Source organism: Melospiza melodia, chromosome 20 (genome assembly GCF_035770615.1).
Source record: "Melospiza melodia melodia isolate bMelMel2 chromosome 20, bMelMel2.pri, whole genome shotgun sequence".
NCBI classification, from domain to species: Eukaryota; Metazoa; Chordata; class Aves; order Passeriformes; family Passerellidae; genus Melospiza; species Melospiza melodia.
The window spans coordinates 1,182,544-1,205,312 of record NC_086213.1 but is presented as its reverse complement, the minus strand read 5'-3'; the positions used below and the strand labels follow the sequence as shown (position 1 = coordinate 1,205,312).

Here is a 22,769-nt window from a genome sequence, read left to right as displayed (position 1 = left end):
TCCTCTCCTGGGCAAAGCACACTTACCATATTCCACCCCATACTCTGCACTGGACTTTGTTGTGCAAGTGGGAAGTTTATGGAAACGTGTTGTGTGACTTGTTAGGCAGCACCCTGTGGGAGTGTGTTATAAGAATTTACAGGCTTGTTGGCCAAGACCTTTTGAGTCTAAGCAGTGGGCTGGTTGCCAGAGTTACGGTGACTGTACAATGAAACATAGGAGTTCCTGACATGTGACCAGTGGCTTTGTTCAACCTGGTAAGAATTTGTGCTGAACATCATTCCCCTGACCAGTGGGTCATGACAACAGCAGCACAGGCCCAGGCTACCATCTTTGGCCAGGGGACAAGGAAGTTCCCAAGTCCCAGTTGCCTTTGCAGAATCCCTTGTGTCAGCAGCATGCCATGTCTCCAGGACTCACTCCATGAATTGCTGCTCTGTGTAACTACCCTTCTTTGTTACCACTGACAACCTTTAACAGCCTGGGACACAGCTGGCCTCATCCTGCTGCTGGCTGACATCTGCAGAGGCTCTGTGGTGTGACTCTTCCTGAGGCTGGCCCTCCATAGAAATTGCTGTAATTCTTACCTTGTGTCTAGGCTGGACTACAAATGACAGCCAGGACAGCAATTTCATTGAACTAAGCCAGGAGAAGCCCAGACTCAGTTGCACCAGACTCAGCTCCAGTGGGAAGGAGAAATTCACTGGGGCCCAAGGCCATCTGACATTAGCTGCTTCCTTTACCAAAACCAGGGAAACTGGCTTTACTGGGAGATGTGGGGAGTTCAAGGAGGAATCATCAAGTTTTTAAGCTTGAGATGCACTCATACCCCTTTGCTGAGCCATACAGTGATGTGGGCATGGTGTGGAGGCTGCAGGCCAAGGGGCACAGGCTGCAGCCCTGCCAGTCCCCATGGGGTGGTCAGGGCGGAGCTGGCTGTGTGCCACCCTGCTCTGCCACCTGGGAGTAACAAGCACACAGGAGCTGTGGCTTGTTCACCTGACTTTGCAGTAAATGATTCACCCAGTGCCGTACACACTTCTGCTGCAGGCGCCCAAACCTTCCCAGCATTTGTCACAGGTAGAGCTCAGTCACATCTGTTGCACACCATGGGAAGGAAATCAGAAGCATGTGGGAATTTTTTCTCTTGTCAAGCTGCTTTGGTCCCTTCATCTCATTTCCAAAGAGATGATAATACCAGCCCACAGTTTTCCTTGGACATTGAAAGAAAAGTAACTGGGCTTTCCAGAAATGCCTCAACCCCATGAACTTTCCTCTCCCCAGCGTGCTAGCCCCCAGCTCCTGCCAAGCCCCCACCCATGCTGGGAAAGGAGTCCCTGCTCTGAGTTGCTGCCCCTCCTGCTCTTGGTAAGCCCAGCTCCTGCTGATTCATCACGTATGTGACCTTCACCTGGAGTGCACTGATATGCACCAGTCAGGTACTACTCCTTGCAGAGCTGCTTCCTCCTGGGTAGTTCCCATAATTTAAAGGGACATGTTCACCAGGGCAGTAAAACCAGGTGCACTGATCACAATGGCATGGGGAAATGCCTAGGGACTAAGGGAAAACAGAAAATGGTAGTCATTTTCTCCTGCCATCAGTAGGAGGAAAGTACCATCCTCTCACAAGGAACCTCTGTGCCTTGTGGTAGTTTTGGGGTGGTTTTCTTTGTGTTCCTTAAGTCTTGGAGAAAATACTCTCCTTGTATTTTCCTATAGGACAAGGCTAGTTATTTCCTGCTGGAAGCAAGGTGCAACTCCTTGCTGAGGGTGGAGGTTTTCTAGTCCCTGGCTCAATCAGGGTCACCCAGACAAGGCTGCCCAGGGCCTTCAGAATGCTCTATGACTCTTGGAAAAAACCTTGAGGAGGCTGCAGCTGTGGCTGAGGACCCAGAGCAGGAGATGGCTCCTGTGAGCTGCAGGACCCACAGATGTGCAGAGCCTGACCACCTCCATTGTCCCTACGGCCCAGCCTCATACTGAAAATAGCTGATGGAGCCAGCTCTGCTTCTGCAATGAGAATCTGGCAAGAGAAAAGTCTTCCCCTGTAGTCCCTTTCCCCTATAAAATTAGACTATATCCTAGAGGGATGTCTCTTTCCTTGAAGAAATCTGGGCAGATGCTACATGATGACAACCAGCACAGCCTTCACAGAGGCTGGGGCCAGGCACTGGGTAGCCTGTGCACCCATGGGCACCAGTGCCACCCCAGCCTGAACCGGTGCTCTCCCTAGAGCCAGGACTGCTGGGTGCAGGTGAGTTAAGCCCACCATCCTGGCCTCTGGCCCCACAGGGTAGCCAGGGAGCAGGCAAATGCCACAAAAGCAGCAAAAGTGCCTTACTCCCACCACATCCCAGTGTTGCCATCTCCATCAGGTTGATGGAAAGCCTGAGTAGCCTGATGCAGCAGGCTGGGGCACTTCTGGCTGCTGTGTGATGAGGGTCCCAAGTCACACCAGTGGGAGAGGGTAGCATCGTGTGGTGTCTTGGTGCCACAAGGGGATGGGATCCAGATGGGACCAAGATGTCACATGGGACCACAGCTTGACCCAGGCTCTCCTAGGCAGACAGGTGGTGGCTGTGTTGGCTGCCAGCCTGGGGAGTGCCCACCAACCAGCATGGTGTGGAGGGACATGTGGATGCATGCCAGAGTCCCCAGGAGCCTTCAAGGGTCTCCCTGGGTCTGCAAAATACTTGAACTGATAATCTCAAGTCAGGCGTGGAATAACTCCTTTGCTCATTCCAACTTGAATTCTGTCTTCCAACCTTCACAAGACATTTTTTCTCATGAAGTTGTTTCCCTGTCCTGCCTTTCATGTCCTGCCTGTCCTGCCATGGATGCCCTGGATGCTCTATTGCTCCCTTCCACAAAGCTGTAAGTTCCAGCTTAGATCAGTAAAAAGCAGATAGGCTTGTATCCAGTGCTGCAGCAATTCCTTTTCCAGAAGGCAGAGCTGTGCATCTCCTCCAAGGGTGCCTGTCCCCAGGTGACACGAGCAGGCCAGCAGCATGCATGATGCACACACAATGGGGAGCCAGTGCTGCTGCTGGCTGGGGCGAAGGGCAAGGCTGGACATGGGGACATCTGGGGGTGTGTCAGCACTGAGATACGGGTGAGGCTCCAGGTCTGGCAGCCACTCACACAGTCTGTTCATCCAGCCCCTGCCTGCAGCATGTCTCTATAGGAGGCATCACCCCAATGCCCATGCTGGCCTGAGGAGTGCAAAAGGAGAAGAAATTAGTCCAGCCATGACTCAGCGTTCAGGGCAGATGAAGCCTGATTCCTCCTCTTCTTCAGCCCAAGTAAGCCTAGCTCCAGTCCTGACCAGCTCAGCAGCCTTTACTAGCCTCACTCCAGCATGGGATCTTTCTTGGACTGGGAAGCCCCAAATGGAACATAGCGTGCAGAACAAGGGGGGAAAGAATTGCTTCACCAGCCCATTTCTGCACTCTTGCTGACCCAGGCTAGGACCCCCTCCCTGCATGGACCATGACTGCTGGCATCTTCACCAGAGCTCAGTTCTCCCCCGCTGCAGGCTCAGCCCCGAGTCCTTGGGAGCTGAGCCGCACGCTGGCCTTGTCTACAGCCTTGAGCCACGTCAGTGGGGCTGGGTGCAGGCTTGGCAGTGCTGCCTGTTGAGCTGGGCAGCCCAGGGCTCAGCCCCATGTCCTCACTGCCCAGCCAGACACCAGCCTTGTGCCAGCAGCTGGCAGCAGGGCAGTAGCTGCATGATTACACAGTGGGGAGGTCTGCTGCAGGGCCAGCCCTGTAAGCCACTAGTTGCTTGGGCGTTGAAGGCCAGAGCATTAGGCGTCCCTCCTTATCCCCTGTTATCTTCCAGACAAACCCAAACTGGGTTTTCTGTCTCTCACACAGTCATTCACTTGTCAGCCAAGGCTGTCCTGTGCTGCCCCATGGATCCCTCCCTGTGGGGCCCCACAGGGCTGACAACACAGCCCGGGCACAGGGCAGCCCCGGGGTGCTGGGCATGAGGGGTCACAAAGCATGCACAGGGGGCACTGGGACAGGAACACAGCGCAGTGTGGCAGAGCCCATGGCAGGAGGACTCTGTGGATCCCTATGGGTGGAAAGCTGGTTCTCCCACATCTGGGGTACTCCCGAGCAGAGCCCTTCTCCAGCCTTGGCATGCCAGTTCTGCCAGCCCTCATCCAGCTTCATGAACACAGCTCCCAGGACATGTGACATGTGGGGTGATGTCATGGGTGGCACACAGCAGCCCTATCATAGCCATGGGGTGGACTGTGCTCTTTCTGCAGTGCATTGCTGTCAGGGAAATCCTGATAAGGTGAGATAAGCCCACACTGCCAAGCACCATCCATCAGGCCCCAGTGTCTCCTAGTTAGGGTTAGGGCACATGGGGATCCACAGACCACCTCCCCTGCCCCCCCCAGAAACCCAGCAGGGCAGAGCATCAGCCTGGACACAGACATGACTCCAGACTAGCCATGGAAGAAAAAAACACACCAGAGGAACCTTCCCTTCCCTTCCCTTCCCTTCCCTTCCCTTCCCTTCCCTTCCCTTCCCTTCCCTTCCCTTCCCTTCCCTTCCCTTCCCTTCCCTTCCCTTCCCTTCCCTTCCCTTCCCTTCCCTTCCCTTCCCTTCCCTTCCCTTCCCGCCGAGAGGTGCATCTGGACTGCAGTGGGCCAATTCTCCATAGCGGGGCCAGCATCCTTTTGGGATGCAGCAGTGATGCAGCAGGATTCCCAGACACACTAGCCACCCTAAACAACACTTCCCTGGGGCACTGGGGCTCTGGGATAGGTGGAGGGATAAGCTCTGCCCCACAGTCCAGCTACCCTCCCAAGGTATTTCCAGGGTAGAGAGATCCTGATTCACAGGGGGATATTGTACCAGCATAAATTGTGCCACCAGCTGGAAAGCAGCACCGCAGGGATCCTTGGGATCCTGCTGGGCACCAGCTGAGCAGAAGGCAGGAATGTGTCCTCATGGCACGAGGCAAAGGCAGGCAGGGAGCGCCAATGGGGAGGCTGTGCTGCTCCAGCTGGGATAACCTGGGTGAGGCACAGCCATGCTGGGGTGAGTCCAGCAAAGTGCCGTGATGGTGGTGGAGCGACTGGAGCACCTGTACTGTGTGGAGTGGCTGCAGGAGCAGGGTCTGCTGAGGCTGGAGCAGAGGAATTTTCAGGGATCCTGCTAATACACAGGCAGGGAGGGTGCAAGGAGATGAGAGTTCGTCTCTTCCCAGTGATGTCCAGTACTGGAAGAAAATGCAATAAGCACAAACTAGGACATGGCAGGTTCCTTTGAATATCAAGAAACATCTTTGTACTGTGAGAGTCACGCCTCAGTACAGGTCACAGGAGGAGTTGCCCTGGGGGCTGTGGTGGCTCTGTCTCAGGGATCCTCAGCTCTCAAACAGGCGTGATCCTGGGCCACGGGCAGCTTCTGCAGGGGCTGGACAGGACAGTGCTCTGTGTCCTGACTGCACACAGTGGACACTTGAGCAGGGACATGGCTACAGGCTGTGCAGGGCACACACATGGTTGGGCAGGCACGGCACATGGGCATACACTCACACACGAGTGTACACGTGTGCTCAAGGTGAGCGTGCAGGCACCTGTGCACATCTGCACACACACCTGCATCCAGGCTCGTGCACGTGAGAGCACACCCGTGAGTGCCCAGGGAGAGAGCGCGTGCGGCAGGCTGCGTGTAGCAGGGGGTGCCCGGGATGGGGGCTGCGCCGGACGGGGCGGTGCCCGGTATCAGGAGCCAGGGTCGGGGGCCCCGGCTGCGCCCCGGGATGGGGGGTGCCCGGGATGGGGGCTGCGCCGGACGGGGCGGTGCCCGGGGTGAGGAGCCAGGGTCGGGGGCCCCGGCTGCGTCCCGGGATGGGGGGTGCCCGGGATGGGGGCTGCGCCGGACGGGGGCGGTGCCCGGTATCAGGAGCCAGGGTCGGGGGCCCGGCTGCGTCCCGCCGCTCTGCCCGGGGCGGGGCGGGGCCTGCGCGGCGCGGGCCAATCAGCGACGTGCTCGCAGTCGGGCGCGGCGTTAAAGCCGGGCGCGGTGGGGGGGCGGAGTGGCGCTCGGCATGTGGGGGCGCGCGGTTGTGGCCTGCGCGGCACTGTGCGCATGCGCGCGCGCTTGGCTCGGCGGGTCGGTGTGCGCGCGGGAGGCGGTGGGCACGGGCGGCGCGCGGTACGTGGCGTTCCTGAGCGCCGGCTCCGCCGCCGGACCCGCGCTGGTCGAGAGCGTCTGGGCTGCCCCCGGCCGCCTCCGCGCCTGCTGGGCCCGCCGCGATCCGCGCCTCGCCCGCGCCTTCCGTGCCGCCTGCCTGCAACACCCGCCTGCCGCGCCCGGGGCTGCGCTGCGCGGGGCCCTGTCCGCGCTGTGGCGGCGTCGTGCCGCCTGCACCGACCCCGTGCCGCCGGGACCGCAACGCCGCCGCCGCCGGGGCTGGACGCTGCCAGGAACGCTGTGGTGCGGCGCGGGGAACTCGGCGGGGAACTGGAGCGAGCTGGGTACGGAGCGGCGGGAGGCGGCGGGAGCACCCGTTCTCCCTCCGGCTCATCGGCGCCTCCGCAGGGCTCTTCCGCGGCCCCGACCGGTGCTGTCGGGAGCATGACCAGTGCTGGGCGCAGATCACGGCGCTGCAGTTCAATTACGGCATCCGCAACTATCGCCTGCACACCGTGTCCCACTGCGATTGCGACACCAGGTGAGCTCAGGGCGTGAGGAAACGGGGAGCTTGCGGGCCCGCCTTCCTCACCGGTCCCTGCCCCCAGGTTCCGGCAGTGCCTGCTCGCCATCAACGACACCGTTTCCAACATCATCGGCGTCACATTTTTCAACCTGTTGGAGGTGCCGTGCTTTGTGCTGGAAGAGAGCGAGGAGTGCATCCAGTGGCACTGGTGGGGCAGGTGAGTTCCCGGGGGTGCCCCGGCCCTCAGCGTTTCCTGCCCAGCTGTCTACTCGGGCACTGACTCGGTTGGTGTGCAGGACCTCACAACACGTGCTGTCCCCAGGTGTGAGCGTTATGGAGTAGTGCCTCTGGCCAGGATGGTGCAGCAGAATCAGTACCACCCCAGTCTACCAGCAGAGGAGAGGGGCAGCCCCACTGTGCAGCCCCCGGGCAAGGGAAGGAATTTCTCTAGAACAGGGCGTAAGCGGTTTCGACAGGAACTGAGGGCAAAGTCTGGGCGCCGCCAGGCACGGAGACCTGAGACAGCCCAGCAGCCACAGGGCCCAGGTACCCCTGCGTCGGCCAGGGACAAGGCTGAGCTCACAACCAGGCACCCAGCAGTGCGGTGGGGGCTAGAGCCTGGCCGTGCAACAGCATCCACAGTGTCAGGACAGGATTTGCTTGGACCAGAGCAAGGAGCTGGAATCTCAGCACATCCTCTGTGTGGCAGCCTTGGACCCAGCCCAGCCACAGCGCAGTGTGGAGTCACCCCCGTACCAGCTGTGAAGGGGCGCAGGCAGCAGGGTGAGCTGGTACTGTGGGCAGCACGTGCACACCGCAGCTGGGGTGGCCCAAGGCCTCAGGCTGGTGGGGTCATGTGCTGGGGGTGCCCATTACCTCCCCACTGTCCTCAGGCCCGGGCAGGGGGTGCAGGTGCAGCAAGCACCTGCGTAAGTGTGAGCACCAGATTGCACCCCATGAGGTGAGGTACCAGCTGCACAACACGGACAGCCGGACACTCTTCCACTGCAACTGCACGCGCAGGTGTGAGTCCAGGAGGAAAAGGCCACTGTGTGCATACAGTTGGGGATCAGAGGAGGTGGGATGCTTGCCCTGGCCAGCACCTGGTGACATGTGCCCTTCTGTGCCTGCAGGCTGGCACGGTGCCTCCACAGGGCAAGGGACTGCAGCAACATGGACGTGGCTGTCCTGGCTGACCGCATCACCATGGACTGCTTTGTGCTAGAGCTGCCTGCTGCCTGCAGCCCAGGCAGGGGGTCACAGCACAGGTAAGTGGGGAAGAGGCCAGGGCCTGGGTGGGGCAGGAAACCAGTAGTGCAAGCATTGGCCCCTGCTACGCTGTGCCACTACTAAGCTGCAGGGCAGGAGCAGTGGGTGGTGGTGCTGCAGGGTTAGAGTGATGCTCACAGCTTTGCTTTTCCAGCAGCTGTACCATGATGACCAGGGCTGTGCTTGTACCGGCGCAGCAGCTCAAAAAGATTCTAAGACGCTGGGGCCCTCTGCGTGTGAGCTCCAAGGCCAAGCATCTACACTGGAAGACACATGCCAGGGGAGGTACCCTCTGTGAGCAGTGCCAGCATCTGGTTGTAGAGCAGACACGAGCTTAGCCCCACACAGTGCTTTGATGACACCCAAGCAGCGCTGCCTTGGGGCAGAAAATGTGCTGTGCAGCAGCTGGGACCTGCTTGGGGTCTGGTCCTCAAGTCAAAGGATGGCACTGAGCATGGCTGTTGGCATGACAGCATGGAGCTGGGGACCACAGCCAGAGCAGGCAGAGGGACTGACAAGCCTCTCAAGGAGTATCATTATCATCCATGAGTATCAAAAGCAAGGGGAAAGAAATAGGAGGGCTCAGCAAAGAGGAAACTCATTGTCCTTCCCTGGTGTGCTCTGGGGCAGGGAGGATGGCAGGGCACCCCAACCCTAGATTGGTGACCCTTCAACTGGGGGGCCTGAGCAGTGAGGTGTAATCCTGACCCTCTTGCAGGGTAGGAGGGTTGAGGTCAGTACCTGAATGCAGCAGAAAAAATAAAGGGTGGGTGGTCAGAGCATGGTATATGGTACAAGAGTTGAGCCTGCTGTCCCCTCTTGACACTGTGGCCCCCACCCCAGGGGTGATCCTGCCCCCAGCAGTGAGCACAGTGCAGCTGGGGTGGGCAGGATCATTTATTTTGTCACTTGCACTATGTTCAGGCTGAGGCACAGTAGTAGAGCAGGGAAGGAGGGAGCAAGCTTTGATCTCCGATCTCCAGGCTACCCTGTGGTGGTCCTTGCTCTGTGCCTATCACCATTCTTGCCAGAGCCCTGCCCTGGCCTTTTGTGCCACCTGAGGTGTAAGGCCAGCACTCCTCCCATGGGACAAGAGTCCTGCACTTGGAAGTTCGTGAGAGGTTCCCCAAACCACATTAAACCAACTTTGCCCACCCTCCCCTGTGTGGTCACCTCACAGCCCAGGGCAGGAGCTTGGGCTGTGGGGGGCAGCAAGGAGGGGGCCTCTACCTGCCAGGCACACAACAGGGGTGAGGAGTCACTGCAATAAATAAGGGAGGGAGTGTCTCAGCAGGGAAGTGGCAGAGGAAAGCACACAGCAAGCGCGCTATGGGGAGGAGGAAGGGAGCCACTGCATCAGCGGCCCATGGCACAGCTATGTCTGTCCAGTTCCTGGGGGCTGTGCCCCTCCTTTGGGGAGGGGCCACAGCCTGGGGGGCTGGTGGTGCTCATTCTCCGGCAGGGATAATAGCCCTGGTCTGCGCTCTCCTGCCGCCGGCCCAGGGCCTGGTCAATCATCTCCAGGCGCAGTGCAGGCAGCAGGCCCAGGTTCCGGGGGTCAGCCCTGCTCAGGGAGCCATCAGCAGAGACACGCCGGAGGCCACTTTGCTCCTGCACAGTCTGGTAGAATGAGCTGCTGTCTGGGCTCTCAGCTGCCTGTCCCAGCTCCTTGCTTTTAACTTCATGGTGCCCCAGCTCTTCATGGGGCAGATGGATGGTGGGGATATTCCTGGGGACGCTGCAACGGCTCTGGGGTGAGGGACTGCGGCTTGTACCCCTGTCCCGGCTTGATGGCCGCAGGATGAGGCCCTGGAACTTGGCCAGGCTGGGGCTTCGGCTCCGGTGACGTTTCATCTTGCCCGGGCTGGGACTACGGGATTTGGGAGCCAGGAGGACAAGTGTACTGTCATCCTCTTCTGAGCTGCTGCCTGAGCTGTCTGTAGAGCTGCTGCCCTCCTCTGACCTGGGTAGGGAAATCTGCACCCCTGCATCAGCACTGCTAGCTGACCCTCACAGGGGACTGTTGGGTACCACATCAGCTGGCCTCCCCCATCCAGAGACACCCCCCTCTGCCCTATCCATCCCCCCTCACCTCTTGGCTGTGCTCACCTGGAAGGGCTCAGTCACACCAGCGATGCTACTGGAGGTGTTGCTGTAGTATCCAAGGATGTACTCTCCATTCCCCTTGGGCAGTGCTTCCTCAGAGAACATCACCTGCAGCCCAGAGACACCTGATGGCCACCAGGATTGGCACAAGGGTGCCCCCCCCCCGCTACCTCCAACCCCAGCCAAAAGCACAAATCTCTGCTGCCAATACCATGAGCCTGCCCCATACTCAGCAAAAAGCAATAACAAGGTGCCTGCCTCCCCCATCCAGGGGCACAAAGGGGTGATTATCCCTCTAGTGTGGGGCAGAAGTGCCAGCAAGACAGCAGGGCTGGCCCCAGCTCACCTGTGCACACAGCTGCTTCTCCAGGCAGCGCTCCCCATCATCACTCCTGGCCCAGACATAGGACACGTAGTCTTTAGGGTGCCGAAACCCCACCTGTGCACAATACATGGGACAATACAAGTGAGTGGGACAATGTGAGCCCCACTCAGCACAGTCACTCTTCAGTCTCCTGTTGCTCAGCTGGCTCTGCTCACAGAGGGTGACCCAAAGCTGCCTTGCACTCCCCTGCAGGTGTGCCCTGGGGTGCTGTGGGGCCCACAGAGCAGGGGAAGGAGGAACTGCTGGACCAGAGCCTCCTGAAGCAGGACCACATCATGATGCCAGGGGAAGGGAGGGCACAGCTCCATGCCCTCACCATGTTCACCAGTGGGGGGTAACTCAGAAGGGACCCCACAGTGCTGTGCAGTGCTCCCCACTCCCTCCAGCCCCAGCAGCCCCCAAGCCCCTACCCGGTAGAGTCCTATCCAGTCCCAGGAGCTCCGGTGGAAGCCAACAGCCATCTTGTACCTGACAACTGCTTGCTCAGGCCTGCTCCACTCATCAGCCACATAAATCTCAACCAGGGGCTTGTCCACCTTGGAAGCAAACTGCCAGAGAAAGGGCAAAGCAAACAGCTGCCTCTGCTGCCCAGGGACCCCATGCACATACCCACAGCAGCCCTCAGTAAAAGGCAAGGTAGCTGAGCTCGCCAAACCAGAGTAAGCTCCCCACACAAGGCTGGACATTCCACCCCTGCAGCTCCTGCCTGTGTTCCCAGCAGCCCTGGACAGTGCTCACCTGCACGGCAAAGATGGCAGCTACTGGCTTGTGGTCGCTGACGGTGTATTCCATGTGACTGCAGTAGCACAGCTGGCTCACTGACAGCACACCCTGGCTGGGCCGGTGCCCACCTGTGCCCAACCCCTTGCTGGGAGGTTTTATCTTCCACAGGATGCGGTCAGTCCAGGCAGGTTTTCGCTTCTTGGCACTGCAGGGCACAGAAGAGCATCTCTTGCCTGGCAGGGGCAGCGGGCTCTGATGCAAACTGCCTTCCCCTGGCACTATGGCACATGTGGGCAGAGGATGTGGCTCACCCTGGCACTCAGCACAGCTGCTGGGACAGACCTGTGCTGGCAGCAGCACTGCCGTCACATCATAGTCCAGCCTGTGCCCACCCCAGCACGGCTGCTCTCCCCACCCACCCACACCAGCACCTACACTGGCTCTGAGCCCCAGAGCTCCTGCATCTCTCAGCCCCACCTCATGCCCTGCTCTCCTACCTGCTGTCATACTTGTTGGTGCCCACATCAAACTTGAAAGTGGGTGGGAAGTTCAGGGGTCCCTCCTGGAAGCCTCTGAGAACAGGCCACGTACTTTTGGCAATGTTCAGCTGTGGGGAAGAGAGCACATCAAGGAGCACAGCAACCCCCACAGCCAGACCCCTCCACAAATCCTGACATAATCTCCCCACCCTCGCACACTGTGAAATCCCAGTCCCATTCCTGCCAGCTCCCACAGCTCTCAGGGTTTGTCTATGCCAGCAGCTAGCCTGTAGACTCAATGCCTCAGCTCTCCTTCACACATTCATGAGGGAAGTGTGCCCAGCTCCATCCAGACTGACCTGGGATTCTGCTGTCCCTTCCTCCCCCAGAGACATGAGAGCCAGGGCTCTTTGTGTCCTACGGGTTGCAAGAGGACATGCCCTGACCAACAGCCACATGGGCAGTTTTGGGGAGAGTCGATCACTGCTAGGGTTCCAGTGTAGGCTGGCAGCACACCCATCCCTCACCTGATCCTTCTCCCAAAGCTGGCTCAGGACATTGCTGTCAATGGCATACTTCACAAAACAGATGTCCAGGCTCTCAATGCGGAAATTGAGGTCCCCAAACCAGAACACGAGGCTGTGGATGGCAGCAAGGGCAACGGGCTGAAAGGGCTGAGGCTACCAGAGCCAGGGACAGCAGGGGTAAGATGTCCCCAGCCTGGGGGCAGCCTTAGCCCACAGCACAGGTGCTCTTGGGAACACTGGCACAAGTCACTGCTCAGCCAGCAGCCTGGCCAGCTGCCAGGATTCTGTAGGTAGGACCAAGTACCATTAGCCAAATGGGCCAGACTTCCCCAAACTGAAACCAAGGGTGGAAGTTTCCACATGAGGCACCCATTGGATTCAGATCACAAAGCCAGGACACAGGGACAGAGCTAGGCCCTCTGACTGGTCCCAAACCCCAAGAGTGCTAGTAAGGCAGGAATTGTATCAGCCCTGAATGTGGTGAGACCAAGACCCCTGTATAAACACCTACCCCACCAAGCTGAGTCCATGCTAGGCCAGCTCTGCAGGCAAGACCTAATCTCCAAGCTGTGCTGGGATGCAGGGGAGACCCCACACCCTACATGGAGGTGGTCAAGGACTGGGACTGGCACTAGAGCCCAGACTGGGAAGCAAAGTGGTGGGGTACGCACTCATGGTCCAGGATGCCGTTGGCCACGGGCCCCTCAAACTGCTGCATGTGCAGTATGGTGGCAAAGTCCTCCTTGCGCTGCTCCGCCTTTTCCAGGTGTGCTGGCAGGTGGCAGTTCAGGAAGCAGACCATGTGGCCGAAGATGGAGAGACGAACACTGACCCCACCCTTGTTGCCCTGCACCAAGAGGATCCCATGACTCCTTGGGAAGCCAGCCCCTTGCAATCTCCCCCCAGGGCCATACTCACCCAGTATCCCCCCAGCCCTGTCCTGGTGCAGTCTGTCTGGATGTCCTGAAGGAAGGGCAGGTGGTAGTACTTGGCAAACACCAGCAGGATCACACCTTGCATCCTCACTGTGCTGACCTGGAATTGGAGCAAGGGCTGGAATAGGATGGTAGCCTGGGGACAAGGGGACAACTCCCCTCACTCCAGGCCATGAGGCAGTACCTCCACCCTTTGTGTGCCCCTCCATCCTACAGGTGACTAACAGCACATTTGGTTCAGAGATCTGTGCATACCCTCCTGAGCACTGACTGCCAAAGCTGAATCTCAGTGATGCTGGGCTTACATATGTTCTGAGGCAAATGTCTTGGGGAACTGAGCCTGTCTGGGGGAGCTGAACCTGCCCTGAGTCTTGCAGACTGTTGCCAGCAGCACCAGCCAGTTCCCACATTTACCTCCTCACCCTGGTTCAATGCAGGGGGCAACGTAAAGCCACCCCAAAGCACCAGAGGGGAAGCATAAGCACAGGAAAGGCAGCTGGGTGGCACAAGCCAAACAACTTGCTGGGTGAGATGCAGCAGCAGTCCCTGCAGCCTGGATGGTTGTAGGCTGTCCCTCCAGCCAGCTCTCCCCCTGCACCTCCCTCCCAGCTTTCTATTCCTGTGTCCCACCTGCCTGGCAGGCAGAGAGAACACCAGCAGCCAGCTCCTTCAGGACTCCTTACCAGGATGAAGTGGAAGGGGCTTAGTACATCCATGAAGAGTTCACTCCACTGATCTGTGAAGAGGGCATCCTTCAAGCGTTTGTTTATCTTTGAGTTTACCTCCTGCAGCCTGAGAGGAAATGTACAGATCCTTCAGCCACACCAGGAAACCAACTGTGTCCCAGTTAGTGAGAACTTGGGAGAGGTGCCAAAGCACAATGCTGGGCAGCAGGACAGGGTGGGAAGGGCAGTTCAAGGGAAGACACTGATTTTGGAGTGCAAACCAGCCACGTCCTTGCTCCAGTGATTCTGGGCCATGTGGTGGCAGGAGGCACAAGTGGCCCTGAATCCAGGAGGCTTTGGTCTTTCTAAAGCAGAAGCAGTTAAGCTGCACAGGGTTGAGCAGAAGCCTTAAAGCCCATCTCGGTGTGCAGGAGGGGCTTATGGGGCCTTTCAGTCTTTACAGAGAAGTCATGTCCCAACAGCACAAGGTGTCCAGATGTATTTGAGCTGCATAGCTCAGAGCAGCAGCAACCAGAAAGCTAATAGTGCTCCTCCTAGCTGAGCAATTAATTGAAGAGAAGGAAAAATGTCCACAGAGAACAGCACAATCAGGAAATGTCTTGCCTAAAAAAATCGAGCGCTTAGAGCACAAAGACACAAGTCAGAGGAAGGACACAGCTAGGCAGAGATGCCAGGAAGTGAGCAGTAGCAGGACACTCTGCCCTGGCCAGAACATGGTCCCAGCAGGTCCCTAACTATCAGCTACACCCCTCACCCCATCCATCCAGCTCAGGTTGACCTCTGCCACCCACACAGACCCATTCCACTGGCCTGTAAGGCTGAGGGGACTGAGAGGCTGGCTCCAACACAACGAGCTGGCTCCAACATAGCTCCAGCAGTGTCAGCCTTTACATCACTCTGCCCCTGCAGCTGGGAGCTCAGGGGCAGTCCTGGAGGCAGATCCAGCTTTAAGACCTCATACCTATAGGCAGAGGCTGCTTCCTGCACCCTGTGCAAAGACAGCACATCCCTGGCCGTAGTAGGAATTCATACACCACTGCAGTCCTCAAGGGACAGCCACCCTCACTTCACCAGCCTCAGCACAGTGCTGTGGTACTGCCCTGTCAGCAGATCTGTGTACCAGGGGCATGGAGCCAATCCAGCCTCAGGAGAACAGATCTATGCCCTTGATGCCTGCATACCACATGCAAAAGCACAGAGGAGGAGAATGCTCCCAGAGGACTTGGCAAGGTGAGTCAAATGCCTTGACAGACCTGACCCAAGGACTGTCACAACTCACAGCAAGAGCAGGGCTAACTTGGTCCAGCATAGCCAACCTCAGGCTTGATGAGTGTTCAAGTCTAATCAGTACTCAAGGGTTTCACTTCTTCTCAGCACTCCCATCTTACCAGGAGCTGATTCTCCATCATTTTTTCTGACATGCTATCATTTGTGATGCACACCCCTCCCTGCTCCCCATGCCCCAAGGGAGGCTGGGGCTGCAGCTCTTCCATTCCTTGTCCCCCAGGGCTTTGGGGATTCCTTGAAAAGGGAATTCGCCAGAGGGGGAAGGGGAAGGAAAAGGAGGAGCTGCACCTCATCTTCTTACCCAATGGCGATCATGTCCACATCGTTTGTCTCGCCCGTGTTGAGGTGCAGCAGGGATGTCACATCATTTGGGGGCATGGCCGTACCTACGTTCCAGGTGACCACTGTGATGCTTGGGAGGACAAAGGAAGAACAGGCTAACATGAAGGCTCGGACGGGTTCCTTGTAACCCTGTTCAGCCCCCAGATCCACCAAAGAAGCTTTTTGCTGGCAACAGAAGTAGCCAGGGCTGAAGCTTAGTCATGGCATATATACAAGGTCCTTAATTCCTGTATGAGAGAGACAGATCCTTCCCTCCAAGATCCCCCATGATCTGCACCTGAAATTCTAGAAACCAACACAAAGAGCCCTCGTCTTCATCACCACTAGTGGACACAGGCAGACTGCGAGACAGTGTCTCTGGAAACCCCCCCCCTTCCCCAGGAAGGCTCAGGCTCCTGGGGAAAGGACCCGGATCTCAGTTCCCAGCCCCTGCCAGCCACAAAGGCCAGGGCAGCGCATGTGACAGCAGTGCTGCAACCCCGCAGCGGTGTCCTTCACCAACGCAAAGCGACATCCGTCACAACACATTAATGCCCTTGCTCAACGGGCACCAGCAAAGGGCCCGCAGGCTCTTTTGGTAGTGACAGGAGCCTCAGTCACTGGGGAGACGATTCAATAGGGAAGGACAGCAGCGCCACGCTAGCCCTGGTGCTCGGGGACAGCGGGGGCAGGTAGCACTCACTCCACAGTCAGTGTCTCTGTCACGACATCCCGCACGAACAGTGCGCGCCAGACACGCTACCCGCCGGGAGCTTGCCTGCAGCCCCGCACCCCATCCTGCTGAATCCGCCACAGTGGGCAGAAGGGGCACAGCGGGTGCTGCTCCCACGGCACTGCGAGCCCCGTCCCCGCGAGCGTCCCGCGGCCCCACTCACCGGAACGCGCCGTCCTCGGGGGATCGTCCCGGGCAGTCCGGCAGCAGATCGCAGACGTCGCTGGGGCCGAGACGACCGAGGGGCCGGGAGACGACGGGCAGCTCTCCCGGCTCCGCTCGGGGCCTCAGGCCCGCCCACCCGCCGGCAAGGAACTCGCTGGAGACGGCCTTGGGCAGCGTGGGGGCGCGGGGCACGGCGGGGCCCGCCCAGGCCGCGATGTGGTCGCTGGACTCCGCTTTGGGCAGCATCTCCCGCCGCTCCGGCGGGGCTGGCGCGGGGAAGGTGACCCGGCCGGGAGCTGCCGGGGACGGGGGGCCGCCCGGGCCGGGGGACAGCAGGGTCGGCAGCGGGAGACCCTCAGGCGGGGTATGGGCCTGAGGCCGCTCCTCGGTTCCTGCGCGCCGCGGGCAGCCGTTCCCGAAGCCGTGCCCGTCCGGTCGGGAGCTCCTACGGCCGCCCGGGACGCCGCCGCCGAGGAAAGGCGCCGCCGAAACCCCAGCGTCGGGCGGGAGCCGAACCGCGCTCCCAGGGCCGCGCGGGGGGCCGGGTCGAGACCCCGCGCCGGAGGCCGAGCCCCGGTCGGCGCTGCCGCGCCGGGCCGGGTCCATCGGCAGGAGGAGACCGGAGCGGCCCCGGCCCGGCCTCGACCCGGCCCCGCGCACCTTTCGGCCCCGCCTCGTGACGTAGCCGCACAGTGACGTCACGCCCGCCACCTGCGCGGCGCCTCAAAGGCGCAGGAGCGGCTCCGCCCCTCGCGCACCTGCCGCCCCGCCCTGCTCACATGACGGCCCGTGCCTCACCCCGTGCGCCGCTCGAAAGCCTTTCCTGCGTGTGCCCGCCCCTGCACACCCGTCCCTGCGTGTGCACACCTGTTCTCGTGCACGAACACCTGTCCTTGCACACCCGTCCCTGCGTGTGCACACCTGTTCTCGTGCATGAACACGTGTCCTTGCCCACCCGTCCCTGCGTGTGCACACCTGTTCTCGTGCACGAACACCTGCCCCTGCACACCCGTCCCTGCGTGTGCACACCTGTTCTCGTGCACGAACACCTGCCCCTGCACACCCGTCCCTGCGTGTGCACACCTGTTCTTGTGCACGAACACTTGTCCTTGCACACCTGTCCTTGCAAGTGCACATCTGTCCTTGCTCATGCACATCTGCCCCTGCAAATGAATGCCTGCCCTGCTGCATTACTGTGTATATGACTTTTCACCACTGAAGCCGTTCTGTCAGCTTGTGCCAGATATATTTGTGGTCTGCTGCAGAGTGTTTGCATTGTTGGTGAGCACACACACCCTCGGGCAGTTGTGTGTGAGCGTGTGAGTGTGTTTGTGTGTGTTGTTGTGTCTGGCCATGTGTGTATTTACACATGGGCTGTGTGTGCTGCATGTGCATCTCTGTGTGTGTACTGGTCTGTGTGTGCAGCTGTGTGTGTAGCTGGGGATGTGTGTGCCTGTTTGTGCAGCTGTGTGTATGTGGCTTTGCATGTAGGTGCTGCTGTACCTGTGTGTGGCAGTGCCCATGTGCTCCAGTGAAGAAGCACTTTGTACAGGCAGGTCTGAACACCTGCACTTGGGGTGCACACATACACAGGAGTCTGGGTGACAGGTTTATCCTTATCCTGTGCCTGCTACAGTGTCTGGGCAAGGCTGGAGCTTGAGGAGGAGAAAGACCCAGGTGAATTAAGGAGTGAGGCTGAGGAGGATACTGGCCAGAGAGTATAAGATCCTTGGATTGCCATGGGATTCAGTCAGGAGCCAAAGGAACTGTGGGAAGTCCCTGCCATCGTGCAGGGGCACTTGCAAATAATTTGTGATCAGTAGTGCCAACTGGGAAAGGACTGAGGAGAGTCGATATCACTGCTCTGCACTGGACACAGCCCTCGAGGGGTGGCCTCATAGGAGCCTCTTTGACCTCCTGTGGCCTGCTGACAGCACCCCAATGCAGCTCAGGATGTCATTCACCTGCTTTGCCCCAAGGACATGGTGAGCTCATGGTCAGTGAGTGTCAGGATGTGCAGGGTTGTCGGGGTGGGGTGTGTGTGTGTGTTGGTGTGTGCTGTTGGTATGTATGTGTTGCTGCTGTGTGGTGCTGTCGTTGGTATGTGTTGTTTCTGTGTCGGTCAGTGCAATGCTGTGTTCTGTGTGTATGAGCAGTTGTTTGTGTTGCTCTGTGTGTTGGTGCTGTTGGCGTGTATTGCTCTGTGTGTTGGTGTTGTTGGTCTCTGTGTGTTGATCTGTGCTCTACTGGTGTGTGTTGCTGTGTGTGTGTGGTGCCATTGGTCTGTGTGGTGCCAGCCTGTGCAGATTGTGTGTGTGTTGGTGTCGTTGGTCTCCATGTGTCAATCTGTGCTGCTGTGTGTGCGGTGCTGTTGGTCTCTGTGTGTCTGTCTGTGCACGGTCGCTGTGTGTTGCTGTGTGTGTGATGCTGTTGGTCTGTGTGGTGCCCATCTGTGCACAGTTGGTGTGGTGGGTTTCAGGGCTGGCTAAATGCCAGGGCACTTATTAGAATATCCTTATTAATTTCCTGCTGTGACATAGGATTAGGAGGAAGGCAAAGCAGACTTAAACTTGAAAAGGGTATAAAGAAAAGTTTATAATAGTAACTAAAAGAAAGAATAATAAGAATTATAATAAAATTTTTAGAACACTTCTCCCCGCATAACCTTTTCTTTCTCTCTAACAATGTACAGAAACAATTCAGTCAGTTTATTACTTTTAGAATAGTCTTTCTTCAGTTTACTTAGGGAGAGAAGTCTCTCATTAATATATGAAGACTGGTCTATAAGAAAACAGTTCTCTCCTGACTTTAAATTTCTATGAATAGTAGCCACCAGGAAAATCTGCAATTGTGAAGTCCTCATTTTTTACAGCTTCTCCCACAGCTGTGTTTATGGGCCATGTCAACTTATGGGGTACTGTATTAAAGATGAGCTGCTTAAGAGCAAAAGTTCTCTTCATCTGTCATTGAAATCATACTTTCTGGGAATAGAGGTCTTCTTTTCTCCCTGGGGGCACAGGGTCTTCATCACTCTTTTCTCTCTCTCTGTATAAACTTCTTATGGGATCACAGCTAGTTTAACATCTGCTTACTTTAGCACAGAGGCCTTTGCTAGGTATCTACCATTTGAACGATTCATCTCCCGACCGGACTTTTCAATGCATTACAGGGAAAAAGAGCCTGATGTATTAATTATATTTTTCTCCATATCTTTATAAGAGTATTTTCAGCTTAAAACTACAGGCATCTCTTTATCCCTCCCATCTGGGACTTGACTTCTTCACTGACCTCAGTGACTTCATGCTATTCTGCTACATGTTTGCACTCTGTCCTTTTCTCTCACTCGAGGGAGGATTGAAGCACTGAAAGAGTTAATATCTCACCCGGGGCTTGCAGACGGTGACATGGCTCTGGCCAGGCTCTGTAGCTTGCAGCGGGAGCTGCGGCTGGGCTTGGGGGGAACGCAGTTAGGATCTGGGCAGCCAGGCCAGGACACAGCAGCAGCACACCGGGGGCTGATGGCTTCTCCTCCCCCTGCCCACTGGCTGCAGGTGAACCTCAATGGCAGCAGAATCTCGGCCGAGCCAGCCCAGCCCCGGCTGCTCCTGGGGCCCAGCGGGCCCGCTTGGCCTGGGCTGGTGGGAGGGCAGGACTCGGTAGCAGCAAGATGTCAGCAGCCGCAGCCGCAGCTCGGCCTCGGGCCTGCGGCCTCCCCTCTCCCTGCCCAGCAGCAATGGGGCCCGGTGGGCGCCCTGGGAAGGGGCTCAGGCCCGTGGCAGGGACTGCCTGCCCGGCCAGCCTGACACAGGCCCAGCCCAGCCTGACACGGGCCCGGCCCAGCCTGACACGGGCCCGGCCCGGCCTGACACGGGTCCGGCCTGCCTGACACGGGCCCGGCCCAGCCTGACACGGGTCCGGCCTGCCTGACACGGGCCCGGCCCAGCCTGACACGGGTCCGGCCTGCCTGACACGGGCCCGGCCCAGCCTGACACGGGTCCGGCCTGCCTGACATGGGCCTGCCCGGCCTGCCTGACGCAGGCCCAGCCCGGCCTCCTCACCTGCTCTCAGGCCAGAAGGGAAACAGACCCTCCTGGGCTTTTTTGTCTTTAACAGGTGTCTTCACATAGGCGTGTCCAGTTTCCTTAGTGGTTTAACAAATTGTCAGTTTTCAAACCTAATTACTGATTGAACTTTTTGTCAGACACAGGGGAAACTGCTAACAGCCTCTTTTAGAAAGTCGCTTCCATGACTGCCTCCAATATAAAACTATGACAGTTGGTCTGTGTGTTGCTGTGTGTGTTGCCGTCTGTGTATCGCTGTGTGTGTGTGTTGCTGTGTGTGTGCCGCTGTGTGTTGCTCTGTGCGTGTGCGTTGCGGTGTGTCGCTGTCTGTGTGTCGCTGTGTGTGTGTGTGTGTGTTGCCCTGTGTGTGTGTGTGTGTGTTGCTGTGTGTTGCTGTGTGTCGCTGTGTGTCGCTGTCTGTGTGTTGCTCTGTGTGCGTCGCTGTGTGTTGTCCTGTGTGTGTGTGTTGCTGTGTGTTGCTGTGTGTCGCTGTCTGTGTGTCGCTGTCTGTGTGTTGCTCTGTGTGTGTCGCTGTGTGTTGCCCTATGTGTGTGTTGCTGTGTGTCGCTGTCTGTGTGTTGCTGTGTGTTGCCCTGTGTGCGTGTGTGTCGCTGTGTGTCGCTGTGTGTGCGTGTCGCTGTCTGTGCGTTGCTCTGTGTGTGTCGCTGGTGTCGCTGTCGGTCTGTGCACGCTGAGCGCTCGCGGCTCTTACGCGCCATTCACACGGTGCGCACGCGTGTGCGCGCGTGACTGCGTTCGTGTGCGCGCGTGTTTTGCGCGCATGCACGGCGCCGTGCGCGTGCCCGTGGCGCGCCGGACGTGGCAGCGGCGGGAGCGATGCGGGCGGTGCTGCCGGGGCCGGGGCCGGGGCTGTGGCTGCTGCTGGCGGCGGCGCTGGCGGCGGGCAGCGGCTCGGAGCGCCCCCGGCTCCGCGAGACCGTGCTGCAGGACCTGGCCCGCGGCAAGGTGGAGGTGAGTGCGGGTGGGGGCCGCGGGACTCGCCGGGGCCGAGCCGGTGCCCGCCGGCTGCCTGACGAGGTGTCCTCTCCCGCAGACCTGTGGCGGGTGACGGCTGAATCGCCTCAGGGAGGTACGTACTGGGGCCGGGCCGGGCCGTGGCGGGGAGTCGGGGCTTCCCGACGCTGAGCCGGGCCCGACTGGCCATTCTCCGCAGGTGAAGGCGTTCGTCACCCAGGACATCCCGTTCTAGTACCTGCGGGAGCGGCTGCAGCGCTGGGGTCCGGACGGGATGGGATGGGATGGGATGGGATGCAAGGGAATGAAGTATGGGAGAGGACGGGCTGAGGGACAGGATGGGGTTTTGTGAGGAATGAAGGACAGGGCTTGGGGAGGAGTGGAGAATGGTAGCTGGGGAATGTGATAAAGCATAGGATGGTATTACATGGGAAAGAGGATGGGATGATGGACAAAACAGATGGGATGGAAGGCAATAGGATATGAGAGAAGATGGGTTGGGATGGATGATGGTACAGGATAGACAGGAATGGGATGTGATGACAGACGACAGAAGGGGATGTGATGAAGGATGGGATGGGACAAGGATTGCATGGGCCTGATCAGTGCTGCCCATTCCTTGACACATCGCCCAGCCATAACCTGGAGATGAAACACCTGCCTGGTGCTGACCCTGAGCTTGTGCTCCTCAGCCTCCGGTATGAGGAGCTAGAGGTGAGTGGGCAGTGCGGCACCTGCTGCCACAGGGCCTGGGGTGCTCGGTGCCCCACAGGTGCCAGGCTACAGCTCCTGTCTGGGTGCAGAGAATTCCCCTGAGCGACATGACCCGGGAAGAGATCAACCAGCTGGTGCAGGAGTTGGGCTTCTACCGCAAGGAGACGCCTGATGCCCCCGTGCCAGAGGAGTTCCAGTTTGCCCCTGCCAAGTCTCTGCCAATACTGCTGCCCCTCCATGCACCCACTGCTGATGGCAAGACCCCACCCAAACATGACAAGGAAGAACACCCAGACCTCTAGCAAGGAATGGCACCCTTAGGACAGGGTCCTGCAGCCAGTCCCCAGGGCAGGGAATGAGGGCGTTATGGCAGCTGGACACGGTGTCACAGGGTGGCAAAGGTTTTCCCCCCCACTCTTGCTTGTGTGCTGGTTGATGCCCTCCTGTCCTTGGAGCTCATTATCCTTGGTGGAGGAGGAGCAGCATTTCTTACAGTCTCTTGCTGTGCCCAGACGTTTAGCTGCTCCCAGCACTGGGCAGCAGTATCCTGCCTGCATGGGACAGGATGAAACCCTCAGCAGAAAGCACCAGGTGCTAAGGGTAGATGTGCTGAGTCCCAAAGGTGGGAGAGCTGTCCCAAGAAGGGGGCTTTACCCCCCAGCAGGCTTTATATCATATCCAGCTCCTAGTAAAGCTTTTATTTGCAGTCATCTGCATT

General features: G+C 58.5%; 3 protein-coding genes across 4 annotated transcripts; 2 read left to right on the top strand and 1 right to left on the bottom strand.

The window, feature by feature from the left end:
* Nucleotides 1-6,073: 6,073 nt before the first annotated feature.
* PLA2G3 (phospholipase A2 group III) lies at nt 6,074-8,741 on the top strand. The gene is made up of 7 exons (XM_063173549.1): nt 6,074-6,503; nt 6,568-6,700; nt 6,768-6,902; nt 7,008-7,468; nt 7,579-7,708; nt 7,819-7,953; nt 8,112-8,741. Exons 1-7 carry the CDS (start codon nt 6,074-6,076, stop codon nt 8,290-8,292), a joined length of 1,605 nt encoding a protein of 534 aa, XP_063029619.1. The 3' UTR covers nt 8,293-8,741.
* Nucleotides 8,742-8,833: 92 nt separating this feature from the next.
* On the bottom strand, nt 8,834-16,907 carry INPP5J (inositol polyphosphate-5-phosphatase J). 2 transcript variants are annotated; one of them, XM_063173547.1, is made up of 12 exons: nt 16,300-16,907; nt 15,384-15,494; nt 13,793-13,901; nt 13,093-13,209; nt 12,846-13,021; nt 12,175-12,286; nt 11,666-11,775; nt 11,184-11,373; nt 10,856-10,993; nt 10,407-10,499; nt 10,064-10,168; nt 8,834-9,931 (listed from the first exon to the last, which is right to left on the bottom strand). In XM_063173547.1, exons 1-12 carry the CDS (start codon nt 16,905-16,907, stop codon nt 9,311-9,313), a joined length of 2,490 nt encoding a protein of 829 aa, XP_063029617.1. In that variant the 3' UTR covers nt 8,834-9,310. The 2 variants fall into 2 exon arrangements, with proteins under 2 accessions (XP_063029617.1, XP_063029618.1); XM_063173548.1 differs by having other exon boundaries at nt 9,522-9,824.
* Nucleotides 16,908-21,143: 4,236 nt separating this feature from the next.
* Nucleotides 21,144-22,761, top strand: SELENOM (selenoprotein M). The gene is given in 6 exon segments (XM_063173425.1): nt 21,144-21,189; nt 21,192-21,334; nt 21,417-21,452; nt 21,537-21,571; nt 21,973-22,051; nt 22,141-22,761. Coding segments are annotated over 6 exon segments (552 nt in total). The 3' UTR covers nt 22,354-22,761.
* Nucleotides 22,762-22,769: the final 8 nt, after the last annotated feature.

Coding starts and splice junctions, on each gene's coding strand:
- PLA2G3 (XM_063173549.1), top strand. CDS start 6,074: ATGTGGGGGCGCGCGGTTGTGGCCTGCGCGGCACTGTGCGCATGCGCG. Junction 6,903..7,007: donor CAGTGGCACTGGTGGGGCAG/GTGAGTTCCCGG, acceptor TGCTGTCCCCAG/GTGTGAGCGTTATGGAGTAG. Junction 7,469..7,578: donor GAAGGGGCGCAGGCAGCAGG/GTGAGCTGGTAC, acceptor CACTGTCCTCAG/GCCCGGGCAGGGGGTGCAGG.
- INPP5J (XM_063173547.1), bottom strand. CDS start 16,907: ATGGACCCGGCCCGGCGCGGCAGCGCCGACCGGGGCTCGGCCTCCGGC. Junction 12,287..12,845: donor AACGGCATCCTGGACCATGA/GTGCGTACCCCA, acceptor TGCCATCCACAG/CCTCGTGTTCTGGTTTGGGG. Junction 10,994..11,183: donor CTGCCATCTTTGCCGTGCAG/GTGAGCACTGTC, acceptor TTTCTCTGGCAG/TTTGCTTCCAAGGTGGACAA.